We start from the raw sequence: 14,675 nt of genomic DNA on the forward strand, positions 1-14,675 counted from the left end.
ATTAGTGCTCTTTCTTTATTCTGTTCTGCACAAAAAAATACAATTTTTTATTTCAAAAGTAAAACAATAATCATTGCTATTTTTGACTTAATGAATTTGCATTTGTTCACCATTTGTTGATTCCGAATGCTAAAAAAAAAAAAAAAAAAGGCTGGTGAAAATGCGCACATCTACATTTTGCTGGTTTTAAAATCTGACCCAGTTGAATTTGCATTTGAATAGTCCAGTCATATTACATCACCGATGGAGTGCAGTACAGTGCTGCTACACGTTTACCCCTTTTCCACCTCAGGAGCACAGGAACCACAAACTCGTTCCCCGGCGGAGGAATCAGGTTTTCATGTTTGGTTTGAGATCCAGACCTGCAAACGAGGCAGCACTCCCAGAGCTTTGTAAGAGTGGAGTTTTAACGCTCAACATCCCTAGATAAATGTAGGACACAAGCAGGGCCAAAGTGTCAACAGTGGACTTTTTAAAAACACAAGCAAAAATGTATTATTTAAAGATCGTTTCAATCAAGAGATCGCTCTGCTGGTAACTGAGAGAAAAACACACCGTTTGTCTCCATTTGCAGCTGCACGCCGTGTCAGAGCTGATTTACATTACCCATTGATCTCCAATTCTTTTACAAGCGTCCTCAATCTCATATTCGACCTCTGCACATCTCTTTCCCAAAACCAACAGCAACATCACAAAAGCGCAATAGTAAAAAAAATCCTGAGCACGATGGCGACTTTGAAATTTTCCATATTTTTGCAGAGCGGCTGCACACTTCCTCCATAATTGTGTAAAGTTTGCTCTTCTTGGAAACGCAAACACTCAAAAACTTAGGGTACTCGCTTCTGAACCTTTGCAAACCTTCTTTCAAAAGCAAAACTCGTCTCTGTAACTCTTTGTTGGAAAAGCGACGATAGTTAATCCTTGACTTTGTGCCCTAAACTTCATGTCAAGGTGGAAAACAAGTCGCAGGAAACCGCGAGCCGCAGCGGGACAGTCACAGGTCGCCAAGTTCATCAAGGTGCCGAGTCAGACAGATCTCTTCCATCGAGAACGCACAAGTCGTCTCGGTGTGAATGAGCCTCTCCAGAAAGATATGCATCAACAGACAGATTGATCCAGAAGATCGATGGGTCACGCTAGATGTTGTGATCCAGAGCCACCGAGAGAAAATGAGAAGATGAGATGCGGAGATAACCGCCTGAAGGTAAAGGATTACGGGGCGGCACGGCTGATTGCTAAATAGAGTGAGATGGAGAGCAAGAGCAACATGGTGGAGGGAGAAATGGCGAGAGGGCTGATGGATGAGCGATTGAAGCCGACAGAATGATTATGCAAGAGAGAGTGATCAACAGAGCTTCTGAGCGAGGGAGTGAAAAGATGGGAGACGTGAGCAAATAAGAGATGAGCAAACAAGAGACCCAGAGAGAGAAATTAAGGAGGACTCTATTTAGGATCCGGTGTTGTTTAATACGACTCCTCTCAACAAAATGTAACTAAAATCACCTGAAAAACTCATGAGCCTCCACAGCCGCCCAAACACGACAGAGCTGCTGTAATAATCAGCTCCTTAGGCGACTCCCGGGCCTGCAGAGTCATCCTGGTTTCTCCAATTAGAAACGCGTCCCGTTGCTTCCTCTCCTCTCTCTTTCCCTTTGTTCTCGTCTCTGTCCGATATTTCCTCCTTGTCTCCATCCTCTCCTTTCTCATCCTTTCTCTTCCCTCCTATTGTGCACCCACTCCTCCCTTTCCTTCGTCCCGCTCCCCACCCACACCCATCCCTCCTGCTGAACATCGCCCAAGGCGCACGGCGAGCCAAGCGATAAACCACCGAGAACAAGCCCAGACAGGAAAAAATGGTCCGGAGGCCCCGAAGTTGAAAATTATTTTTCTTTTCAACAAACTAGCTGTTGGACATCCTCCATTATGTTTGTGTTCTGGATGGAGCAGGCTGAATTATTCATGCTGCTGCTAATGGCTTAAATGAGATATTCAGAGTAAATTCAAGTTGGACTTCCTGCAGAATGCCGTAGACGGGGTGGAGGGAAAAAACAAAAAAAAAGAAAGAGGGAAGAAGAAGAGAAGTGAGCATTTTTAATGTTTGGCTCAAACCAAAACAAAAGATTTTGTTTTGCAGAATCACAGCATGCAAAACATTCTGGTCGCATGCATAAATGCATGGATGTACATTATGCATGTATGTAGACACATCCCATGTAAGAGTAGACACACACACACACACACACACACACACAAGCATGCACACACACTAATGCATATGCAAGTCTCTCATACCCAAAGGAGTGCATAATATTCCGATAAGCGTACAAATATTCAAAGTTGGTCTCCCATCACAAGATAAGTATGAAGGAAAAAATCAGATAAAAAAGAAAAGAAAATGCTGTTCTCTTTTGCTCATTTCAGTAAATTTAATTAGGTGCTCTTTGGATTAAAGGTTGATAAGTTAAAAAAAAAAGTAAAAATAAAAACCACACCAGCATCCCATTGTCTTTATCAGTTTTCAGATAAGGGTCTTTAACAGCCGTTGTGTCTGAACATACACTCACAGTAAGCAACACCGCAAGCAAATACAACACCGCCTCGACGGGGTTCCCACTTCCTCCTCCATGACTTTTCCCACGGCTAACATGTTGGATTTCCATGTTCTTTATACTTGTAACATGAGGCTTTTTTTTTTTCTTGACTAAAATTTCAACTTCAGATTCAGAGCTGCTGCAAGTTTATCATTCAGTTTTAATGCTGCGCTGGGAGTGAAAATAAAGTGAATGATATTCTTAGATTCATCCCAAGAATTCATAATTAAATTCTTGGGATTAGAGTCAGGAGCCCTGCGTCCAGGGGCCGGATTCTCTGAAGGTTCTTACGATAAAACTTCCTCTTAAGATCCATTTTTTTCTTATATTTGGGTTTAAGAAGAATCTTAAGATATTTTTGAATTCACGAACAAAATATCTTAAGAATCCAAACAAAACATCTTAAGAATGCTCGCAACTTTATTCTTATGCTTTTTCTTAAGAATAAATGGGATTCTTGAAATAAATTATCTTACTATTTTTCTTGAATAGTATTGTAACTTTAAGACAAGTAAAGGTCGTCTTAATTAACCACATGCTGTGTGAAGGTAAGCTATTTTTCAAACATCAAACACCAAATTTGATTATATAACATAGATTAATGTAGTAATACCTTAATAATTTTACATTGTATAAGTTAACATAGAGATAATCATTATCTAAACTGTAATTCAGCCTAATATCTAAGCCAGTATTTAGACACATATCAGCTATTGTTTCTGAGTCTATTTGAGGACATTTTGTTTAGCCACCAATCACCGCTCAAGTGTCAATTCTATTTAGATTCCATTAACTAATAGGTTAGTAATATCGTCGCTGTCCAATACAAAGTATGTATCTCAATTTTTGAGAAAACACTTTTACAACATCAAATCAAAGTTGAGACTGGTACTTTAGTTGCCAGTCGCTCGCGCTTGTGCCCGCGAGGCTGTTTGTTTACATAAAGGTAGATAGTTGCGAAGTTCGCAAGTGGAAAAAATCAAGAAGTTCGCAAGATAATGTGTAGTTCTTAAGAAAATAATGGAGAATAGCACTTGAGAACATTCTTATGAACTTCTGTTTTTTTCCTCTAAAAGTAAGAACTTTTTAGAGAATCCGGCCCCAGGTCTCCGTTTGGCTCTGTGTCATGTGTGTGTGTGTGTGTGTGTGTGTTTGTACTTACAGAGTAGGACGAGCAGGAGCGTCGCGAGCAGCACGAGAAGGCTGGCGCGGTGGGAGTGGGCGGAGCTGCACTGCATCTTGTTCTTCTTACAGACGCACACCTGAACTTTGACCTCTGTGTTGTTGGACAGCGGGGGCACCCCCGAGTCGGTGATGAGCAGCGGGAGCTGGTAGTTGGCTTTCTTCAGACTGCGCAAAAGCATGATTTGGGAGTGTGTGGCTGCGGGTGACACACAGAGGAAGAGGGAAGTTAAGTGCATATTGTCCATTTATCTCGCATGAATACTGCATGGACTAAATATACATATTATGACACGGAACTCATGCGCCTCAAGTAAATTGGATGACAGCCCATTCCTGACAACTGAAAAACGACCGAAATTGGCACTACTTAAACTGTGTGAGAGTTGTTGCATTTTGTTGCATCATGCCTACATATTCCTTAAGAGACACACAAGAGAAATGCTGGAGCCACTTCACATCACGCTGCAGCCAAACCCCGCCAAGCTGTGCACCACATTGTATGTGTCTGTCACTGCTGTCGCATTGAAAACTTGTTAACCTGCTAAGACTCTGTTGATTTTTCTTTTTATTATTTATTTGAAATGTTTACATAATGCTTTGGAGTGATCAGGAATTGACTGAGTGCTTAAAGTGTAACTGAGTAAACATCTCAATCTCTCCGTCGTCTTCGGTCTGTCACCTGCTCTGACCTGAAACTGTTTTTATTTTCTTTCAAATAAATGTTCTCAGATGGCGCTGATTTAGATTTTTCTCTCTCGCCTTCAGCCACAAATGTTCCAAGTGTGAAATGCACAATGATTACACTAACAATAAGGTTGCTCAGCATAAGATTTTTTTTTTTTTTTTTTTTGCCTATATGTGTGGCTATGGGGAAGACAGTAAGATTCTGAGGCTCTGACACACAGAAATAAAAATGTTTCTGGTTGGTGCTGACACAAAAGAAAGACTACCGTGAAAAACATCCCTGTTAAAAAATGGTAAAAGCGATGAAGGTGTATCAGCATGTCGTACAGCCCGTGCACTAAAAGACATTACTACTTATGCAATATCACAGTCGAGATCGAGGTCATGAAATGCCTCTTGTCCAGTCAAATCACTAAATGCTGTATCATTTCCTGAGCGAGCTGGTGTAAGTTAATGTTCACTAATGAAGGTTAGCACAATAAAAATGCTTGGTTAAGGTTAGGAAAAGCTTACTGTTAAGGTTAGGGAGCGGTTTGTTGTCATGGTTAAGGTTAGGAAAAGGTCAGGCTTAAGGTTAGGGAGCGGTTTGTTGTCATGGTTAATGTTTAAAAACAAGGTGGTAAACAAATATAAAACTCAGGTATGATTAGTCCGTTTATGAAAAGTATTTAGATCTTTTATTTTTTGTTGTTTTGTTCATGTATGGACTACTAAAATGAGCTGCTTACATGATATGTAAAAAGGGTCGGTAACATAAGCTTAAGCTTCAGCCTACACCTTTTCGGTCAATATAATTTTGTTGTCTCTGTATCCTTTGTTATCTATTGATTTGCATGTGTATACGTACAATTATGACCGAAATAAACTAAACTAAACTAAACTAAACTAGGTTAGGAAAAGGTCAGGGTTAAGGTTATGAAACCCTCTCGCTTGGATTCAAATTCAGGTCAGCTGAGAGAAAGTCGACTGACCCATCCGCCAACGCCACCCCACGGACTTTATCGCTCCCTTAAACGGCTTTTACGTCACAGTGTGGTTATTTACAGGGCCGCTAGAGTTAAAAACATAACTATAGCTGGCGATAAGCTGCTATACAAACACCCTGTTGGGTTGTTTTTTGCTGGAGGACAATCTCAATTTGTCACACAAACAGTGGCGACAGGAAGGTGGAAATCGGTCGCTGCATGTCGTAAAATGCAAAAACGCAGTTGCATATTTATAGACATATACAGTGTACAGACGCAACCCATCCCGGAAGACAGGCAGGTAAACACACACACACACACACACACAGACGAGATGACCACACGGCCAGTCCATTTCTCTGGGAGCGGCTTCCCTCTCCCCTGGCCCTATCTGTCTCTTCCAGCTGTGGTGATTGAGGAGTGTCTGTACCTCCCTCCTCCGCTGTCAGTCACAGCTAATACCTCTGGGCAGGTTTTAGCTCCGCTCTGTCACTCAAACACACACAGACAGCGCTGGCAGTCATGCAACCCCGAATCAATGTCTTGGTTGTCTCTCCGGCTTCCTCCTTGTCTCCTCCCCTCGCTCCTTGTATCATTTCACTCTTTATCCTTATCGTGTGATCTTTACCAGCCTCTGTGGTGACGCTGCTGTGTTCTGCACTCATATCATCATTGAGCGGCAGAATTAGATATTTTACCAACAAGGGGCGGGGAGAACCAAGAACATCACTGCTTAAAAAAAACAACAACAACAAAAAATAATTGCATAGGTGTTTTTTGGCAGTTGCTTAGGCAGCACTGATAAAGTAAAAATCCATCCACGGATATTCTTACACTTCAGCAATTTGCGATGTTCAATTTATTCACGAGTCATTTTCTTATGAAGTGCAGTAATTTTCTTACTAGTACCCACTTTTCCTCGACTTGCCCCGTCTACCTCTACTTCAGGTAGTGATTTCCCATACTTCCCAAAATGCCTTTCGACAGCCTCGCAGAGAATATGCCTCAGTGTTTTGTATTCAGCAGCTGCAGCCGGAGAGAGCGGCAGCTACTGTATGGCATAGCAATAGGAGGAGAGCAACTTCCTCCGGGTGTTCGGATGTAAAATTCCCTGACTTTTCCACGACTTTCCCAGAGTAAAATGGGTTTCCATGACCCGTAGAGACATAACATATCATTGCTGCTTTTGTTTTGTTTGTTTGTTTGTTTTTTTCCTTGACCGAAATTTGAAATTCACTTCAGATTCAGAGGTTTTATTCTGCAGTCAAAATGTGACAATGTGACAAAATCCCACGATAATCCACGATTAATCAACTGAATCTAAACCGTCCTCACTTTAAATCAATTCTTGATAATTTTGCATGATGTAACTTTAAATTCCCGAGCTTTCCTGAATGCAACATGTCTCGTGGCCCCATCGCATTGAAGACAACTGAGGATGCTTTTGGCTGCTGACACCAGTGGCGGAGCTAGACTTTTATCCTTGGGGTGGCCAGAGGGTGGCCAGGGCTATTTCAGGGGGCCCACAGACTATGACAGTGAATATGTTTCTCAAACAATCAATTGCAGTCGAGTCTGTAAATGTTTAAATATTATACAAATACATCTTAAGCACACAGGAGATAAGATTTGTGTATGCAATCTGTGGTTTATTAAGCACACACTATAAACAAAACAATTTGGCACCAATTTTTCCACAATAAATCAATCATCTGGGGGGGCACCTGGGGTGTCCAATCAGATTTCAGGGGAGTCCAGTGCTACCCCGGCCTCCCCTCTGGCTCCGCCCCTGGCTGACCCCAAACCTGACATTTATTTTTGTTATTTAGCTCGATGAAGAATTTCGACTCTTAAACTAAAAATGGCAAAAAAAAAAAAAAGAAAAGAAACAGGTACTCACAGTTGACCCTGGTAACTTTCCATGTCTTTTCCAGGCCGGGCAGTTTACCCAGCTCTATCTTGAAGGGTCCGGCGTTGGGGTGGATGTCCCTGTCCCGCCCGCCGACGATGGCCACGTTCACGTCGTTGGTGTCCTCACACACTCGCGCTACCGCTGGGAACACGTAGGGGGCGTTGTCATTGTAGTCCTCTAGGTGGATGATCAGTGTGCCAGTACCTGTGGCTGGAGGGCTGCCTGAAAACACATACAAATAGACACACACACACACACACACACACACACATTAGAGCGAGATCAAAAGCAGTTTACCATTAACTGAACCAAATTTAGCAGCACTCATTCAGACTGTAACGCAGGCCTTGGTGTTCATCATTGTGTGGATAATGTGAACAGTAATGATGTAAAAAGACCCATAATGCAGTGTGATATTGATGGTTATTCTAAAGCTTATTCCCCCTTTTTTCCTTTTTTTTTCTTCTTCTTCTTCTTCTTCTTCTTTTTTTTTTTTTTTTTTCTCTCTCCTCCAGCCGGCAGCGCCACAACGCTTTTGACTGAAATCTCACACCAAAGCAGCAGCTGAGGCTTTTCATAAACAAACGCCACTGAACTTAATAAGATTCATGGAGTTCTTTTCTCTTGGTCGACCTAATTTAACCTAGAAAAAAAAACAAAACCATGTGTCATTTCAATAGCGTAAGAACATGAATCACGGTGGCTCCTGCTTTGAGAAAGAACATTTTGACTTGGCACAGGGCCGGCGCCTTGTTTGTATGAGATTAGCCCGTATTGAAGGATGCTGGCTAAAAGAGTAGCTTGGCTTTTTCTCTATTACTGCTCTCTGTTTCACTGCGATTAGAGGTTATTAAAAAATCCACACGGCATTCAAAACAGCTCCACGGGTCAGCCGGCAATTAACACCTAAAGACAAGATCTGTAATTGGAAAAATGGTCTCCTCCACCTTTTCAAGGTAGAATATTTGCAGACTTTTTAGGGCAAAGAGGGAAGAAGAAAAAAAAAAAAACAAGTCAAGATAGATGTGCAATAAATGTCAAGTGGTTCTGAAATGAAAAACCCAGTCGGGATTTTTATGGTGCTGTTAAAGAATGCGGGACACAGACTGAGCACGAAATGTTCCCGCCATGAAATGCTGATTAGGTGAAAGTAAACTTTTTAGAGCAAAGATAAAAAAAAATAAAATAAAATAAAATAAAAAAAATAAGACAAACTAATGAGGCAAAATGAGAGTGTGATGTTTTGAAATATCATCAAGGCAGAATGAGCACATCAGACTACAGATAAACTTTTGAGACACACACATAAATTCTCAGCCAGAAGTCATCAACACTGATGATACGGCTTCAGAAGCTTTCAGATGAAACGCCTCTATCTTCAAATATTCTTTCACATGATTTTTTAGGCTTTTTTTTTTTTTTTTTAATCATGTGAAATTGTCTTATTTTCACATATTGAACGCTGTGCATCTTTGAAACAGTAAAAACAGCTGAAGACTATATTTCATTGCGTCTTCATTATGAACCCCGCTCATGGAAAACTCATTTTAAATCCCAAATACCAAATTTACAACACCCCAGTTAGTTCAGAGTATGAATTACAAAAGATTCAGGATCCTTTTAAACAAAATTGAACATGCAAAACATAGACTTACAATGGCAACCCTATCTCCTAAAAAGTACATTACCAAACACATTTCATTTGTTTCTGATGGATCACAAATATATTTCTAATCAACATATCTTGTATATCACGTCAGGCGGCGTTTTAGCCATTTTTCTTACTTGAGCCACCAAAACTATGTGGTTAAGGTTTGGCAAACATCATGTTTTGGCATAACAAAAAAAAAAAAAAAAAAAAAAAAAAAATCCACCAGGTTACTGCAACGTAACATTTGCAAAACATAAACAGCACTATCGCTTCATGATGGGCGAAAAACTCAGGTTGCTCGGGTCAAAGCCGGCCCTGCCATGCCTCCGAGCACGGCCTTGAATTTAAATTAAGTGATTGCAAATGTTCCTGTGATACGCTGCAAACAGCAATACGCTCCTGTGGAAACAGAATTGAGAATGCAGTTTAGTTGTAACGTAAATTTTAGGAGACAGAACGATGGAAACAGCTGTTGGATGCGAGCAAGCGTCTGTATAGAATGAGAATCATTTATGTATTGGCTTGAATTGTAAACCGTGACTGAGATACACTAAATTAATTTTTGTGCAGACTTCTGAAGGATCTTAGAAACCAGTCATAAGATCCCGATGGAGGTTTCTGATCTCTGAACCGTCGTTCTTCATTTGCGTGACCTTTTGATGATGAAGCCCACGGGCGAAAACGCCGTTATGCGTCTGTCTACTGAAGATGAGACCAAAAGATTTTTTTTTTTTTTTCCCAAAGAGTGCTGATTTCCTTTTTGCCTGTATTTGACCGCATGACCTTTTTCTGAAGAGGCAGCGTGAAGCTCCGTCCGTGCTCCGAAAAATCTTTTTGGCAGCTGTTTACGGTGCAGACGGAGGCAAGAATCCAAGTAGCAATATTTTTCTTTTTTCTTTTTTTTTTTTTTTTTTTTTTCACCTGGTAAATGCATTCCTTGTAGTGCAGACGCCCTGAATAGATGGTGAAGATATTGGTTCTCGATGATGATGGAAAAGAACTTCAAATGCACTCACAAGGCCAGACACACATCTATACACTCACTCACACACACACCCCTGATTGCCACCCGCCCACCCAAATGCACCCTGCTGTATTTATCGCTACCAGGCCAAGAGAAAACATGATACACTCTCACAATACCAAAGCAGGCATCGCAGCAATGACAGGAAGTAAAAATACTTCAATGCTGTTAACAACCCGACTTTTGTCTCCTTCTGCAGTCACTCCGACGACAACAACAGCTGTTTCCGTGGGCGTACCGAGAGCAGGAGACACGTCTGCAAACAGCTGTCTGTTCGCCAAAAAGACAAAGGCAGGATTTCTCCCACAAAGTAGACCCTATCCTATTTTCACCTGCAACTGAGAGATTTTTTTTTTCCTTTTTTTTCCAGATTCCACAGAGAAATAGAGAAACAGTATCTACAGCTGATGAGAGTGCTTATTGGATAATCAGCATGATCTGCTTGTTTACTAAGCTTGAAATTCCACTTTAATTTCATACTCGGCTGTAAAAACCATCAGCGGATCGTGATGTGAAAATGCCGCCGCTTACACGCAGAGAAATCGAGTACCATCGCTGCATTATTTTTTTCTTTTTTTTTTTGTCTTTTTTTTCTTTTCTTTGCCATCCTAGAATAATTATGAAATGCCTGGCACGTAGACATCTCAGCAGTCTAAAGCTTTTCTTTTCTCAGTTAAGGAATGAAACAAAACACCAAAGTGGCTTTATATGCATCACTCCGGCTGTGACGGTATCAGGAAAAAAAAAAAAAGAGCACGGATGGAGAAGACCTCTACTGTAGCAAAGGCTGAAAAAAAAAAAAAAAAAAAAAACTGCCTTCAATAGCAAAACAAAAGCAGCCGCTCCGTACGCGTGACCCTTACGGGATGATCTATCAGCACTAGAGACGGGAGCGCTGCAGAGTGGGGCTGAAGTCGGCTCCTCCATCAGCAAAAACATGCAAATTCTCCCCATTTTGCAGCGGGAGAGGCAAAGTCTCTCCCACTTGGCTTGCTCTAAATGAAGCGGTTTGTCTTTCTAAATGAATACTCCCCACACCTAATCGCTGTCGTGCTCCATTCCTCTCCTCTCCCACTCCTTATCTTCATTGCATCACGCCCGTGCGCCATCATCAGCGTTCCTCAGCACCAATGGAGCTTGTCTGCTGGCCTCTGCTTCACACCACTTTGTCACGAAGCCCCGGATTAAACAGGCCGCTGCTTTCTAAAGGATTTGGGTAATTTATGAATCTCTGCATCTATACGTATCCACCTGTCTGCGGGGGCGGGAGGGAGGACATCGATTTAAAAAGAAAAGGGAAGAGAAACTACAGAAAGAAGGGTTTTGGGGAGAAGTGTAACTCTTCTTATCTCAACTCAAGATTTTTTTTTTTTTATGGCATTATAGTACCACAGTACGCCGCAGAGAAATCCCAATCTTAAAAAAAAAAACTTTTCTTTTCTCAAATCCAAACCTGTTTTTCTCAAATCAGATGAACTCATGAGGTGATCTCACCCCATTTTTTTTTTTTTTTACTTGCTTTAAAGGCAGGATGGGTAGGATTTTTAAAAAAGAATAATAATTTAAAAAAAAAAAATAATGCACAGACTCCTACAAAAATAATCCCTCTCACTCATCTATGAGCCACTAGAAGTGTGTGATGGTGTGTGTGTGTCTGCAGAGGGATTTTCTTGTTTTGTTCTTGCTTTCAGCCAATCACAGCGCAGCGCAGTGCCAGATTGATAGCACCACATCCATGGACATTGACATTACATTCTGGGTGGGCGTTTCATTCCGTCGCCATCCTAGGAAACAAAAAACTCACTTTTGGTTGTTCGCTCATCCAGGGAGGGGCGGCCAGTTCTGAATGCTGCGATTACAAACACAAACCCTACTCGCGCCGCCTTTAAGAAACACAGGATTTTAGGACTGAATATGTATTTTTTGCAGAGTTGGTATATTGCCATACACACCATTTACAATCAAACAGCAGCCATAGTGTTTATAGGAGTTCATCACAGAAGTAGATTTTGCATGCCATGGAGAATTAAATGACATATTTCCATTCACAGCCCCAGTCTAAATGTTAGCTCTACGTCCACAGGACAAATGGAGCCATTATTATTAAGTCCCACTATTTAATACATGAAGTGAATGCACCAATAAATTACTGCTGCAGTATTACTCCATGCCCAATAGGAGTAATTATTCGTAAATTCGTCTTATTTATTTATTTTTTTTCCTTTTCAGGCGGCGGTGGCGGCGGCTTGTAGGAATTACTTCTCTATCAGATGATTAAGAGAAACAATTTCACTTTAAAATATACAGCACTCTATACTGAGTATGTGCATAATTAGAAACACTCTTCTAATGATGAGTTGCATCTACCGCCGCACAATCCTTATCTCCGCGCCTTTATTACAGTTAATTTTCCCCACACGAGTGGCCAACCTTGGGTTTTGAAAGGGCCTGTCCATCACTTTGTGCCTGCAAGAGAACTGCAGAGTGATTTTGGAAAAAAAGATTTTGCATCACTCCAATCAAATCAGAGCCATCCAAACATCCTCCTCTTTGCATGGTTGGCACAATTTATGATATCATGTGATATGTGATGAATGCATTAGGAAATCCCTGGCTTTTTTTTGCTGTAATGTTACTGTTTTTCATAGATCTTCACTGTTTAGGGATTAATTTGTGGGTTTTTTTTTTTAAGGTTTCGTGAGCTAACTTTGTTTTTAGGTGACATGCTTTGTGGGTAAATTAGATACCCAGTGTTATATTATTTTCAGAAAAAGAAAAAGGCAGTCAAGAGCTAAAATGAACTCAGACATGAGGGCACATGATTTTGACAAGTTAGTTTCAGAGCATGAATTATTCTAATTAGCGAGCGCGATGTGGTTTGATTGTTTAATTGGCTCCGGCAGTGTCCCACTCCAAAACGGACTCTGTTCAGTCGCAGATGTAAAATATAATTCCTCTTGGTAATAATTTAATTACTTGAACAAATGCTGGAGATGGAGATAATGATGTGATGATGATGATTGACTGGACACTCTTTTGATCTGCTGGAGAAAAGAGAACAGACTCTGTGGGAAACAAGACTGGACACGTTTTCTCTGACTTATGATCAGAGAAGAGCCTAAAATGGGTGTGTGCGCAATCATGTTTACGTGCAATATCATTGCCTCTCATATGTGCAACATGTCTTTTAGGTAAATAACTTCCAGAATATTGACTTTAAAATTAAATAGCCACCTTTTTTTATTGTATTTTGAAAGTTTATATTTTGAAAGCAGTAGATGGAATAGTGAAACACTGGATGTGTGAGGAACCACGAGGCAACACTGGGATAAAAATTAAAGTGCATAAAATAAATATCTTGTGTATGTCCCTCATATCAGGATGGGAATTTGTGCTGATACGCCGGCATATGGAAGGTTTAATGTTACGTGACAGTGCATCTCAGGCGATGTTGTGGAGTAACGCATGAGTGATGTAATGAGTAGTGTAACAAGTTACTTTCCACTAAGTAAAGTAATGCCTCACTTTTTTAAAACAATGACTTCAACACTGCTCATAAGACAAACGTCCTCTGACAGCCCTCAAAAGCTGGCGGTGCAGCTTTTGAGGCAGACAAAGGCTGGTTGAGCAAGCGTCACACGAGTGGCAGCAAGTCTCGTAGCTCTGTTGATCTGTTTTTGGGGAGGTAACGTGACTGAGAGGGACACCAGAAGGCTGGATAAGCTGGTTAAGAAGGCTGGCTCAGTGCTGGGGAGGTGCTTGGACTCACTGGGGACCGTGGTGGACAGGAGGACGAGGACCAAGCTGCCGGACATCCTGGACAACACAAACCACCTGCTTTCACCAGCCGCAGCAGACGACTTATCTGGCTGTGTCAATCTATCTATCTATCTATCTATCTATCTATCTATCTATCTATAACCAAAATTCATGACTACAACAATAACAAATACACAAGAGGTGTAACCAGGTAGCTTCTCCACTCCAACACTGAGTTCTCAACCAATCAGTGCATGCAACGAATCATGCAGCCCGGTCCCACCTCAGTTTGTGATACAGTCACAAAGATGTAGTCTATAGATTTGTGTGCACAGACATGAATTGTCCATTCTTTTCAGGGCAATCAGCATGACTTTAAAAGTAATGTATTTCAACTGGTGCCATATTTTGTGCCTGCACCATGTATCGTGGGGAGCCTGGTGGGTCGGTCAATATGACTTTCACTCAGGTGACCCGGGTTCAAGTCCAAGACGAGACCGAGACCAAGTGTGTCCTCTGAGTTTGGGGCCTGAACCTAACCTTTACCAAGTGTTTTTTTTTTTTTTTTTTTTTTTTTTTTTTTTTTGTTTAAGTTTCTTTTTATTGGATTTTACAATTTGTGAAACACATACAAACACCCCCCACCCCCCACCCCCCATCCAGGGTCAGATACATATTAAAGACAAATTTGTGATAAGTGTTATAGACTAATTACATTATAAAAAAGAAAGAAAGAAAGAAAGAAATAAGAAAAAGAATAAAAATAAATTGAGAAAATTGAGAAAAGGAAGAAAAAAAGGGGGAGAAAGTACATAAGTATATAAACAGGTATGCAGCCACAGATATTAAAACCATAGAGTCCTTAAAAAAACCTTAAAAAATAACAATATGGGGTGATGGACTA

At 40.9% G+C, this 14,675-nt stretch overlaps 1 protein-coding gene across 1 annotated transcript in view; it reads right to left on the reverse strand.

The window, feature by feature from the left end:
* The window catches only part of cdh13 (cadherin 13, H-cadherin (heart)), a 278,706-nt gene that overhangs the window by 15,617 nt on the left and 248,414 nt on the right, over positions 1–14,675 (reverse strand). Inside the window, exons 12-13 of the mRNA XM_030054250.1 lie at positions 7,326–7,559; positions 3,754–3,972 (exon numbers count right to left, since the gene is read on the reverse strand). Of these exons, the coding sequence (XP_029910110.1) occupies positions 3,754–3,972; positions 7,326–7,559 (453 nt within the window). The remainder of the gene's footprint in view (positions 1–3,753; positions 3,973–7,325; positions 7,560–14,675) is intronic.

The sequence above is a fragment of the Myripristis murdjan genome, chromosome 6 (genome assembly GCF_902150065.1).
Source record: "Myripristis murdjan chromosome 6, fMyrMur1.1, whole genome shotgun sequence".
NCBI lineage: Eukaryota > Metazoa > Chordata > Actinopteri > Holocentriformes > Holocentridae > Myripristis > Myripristis murdjan.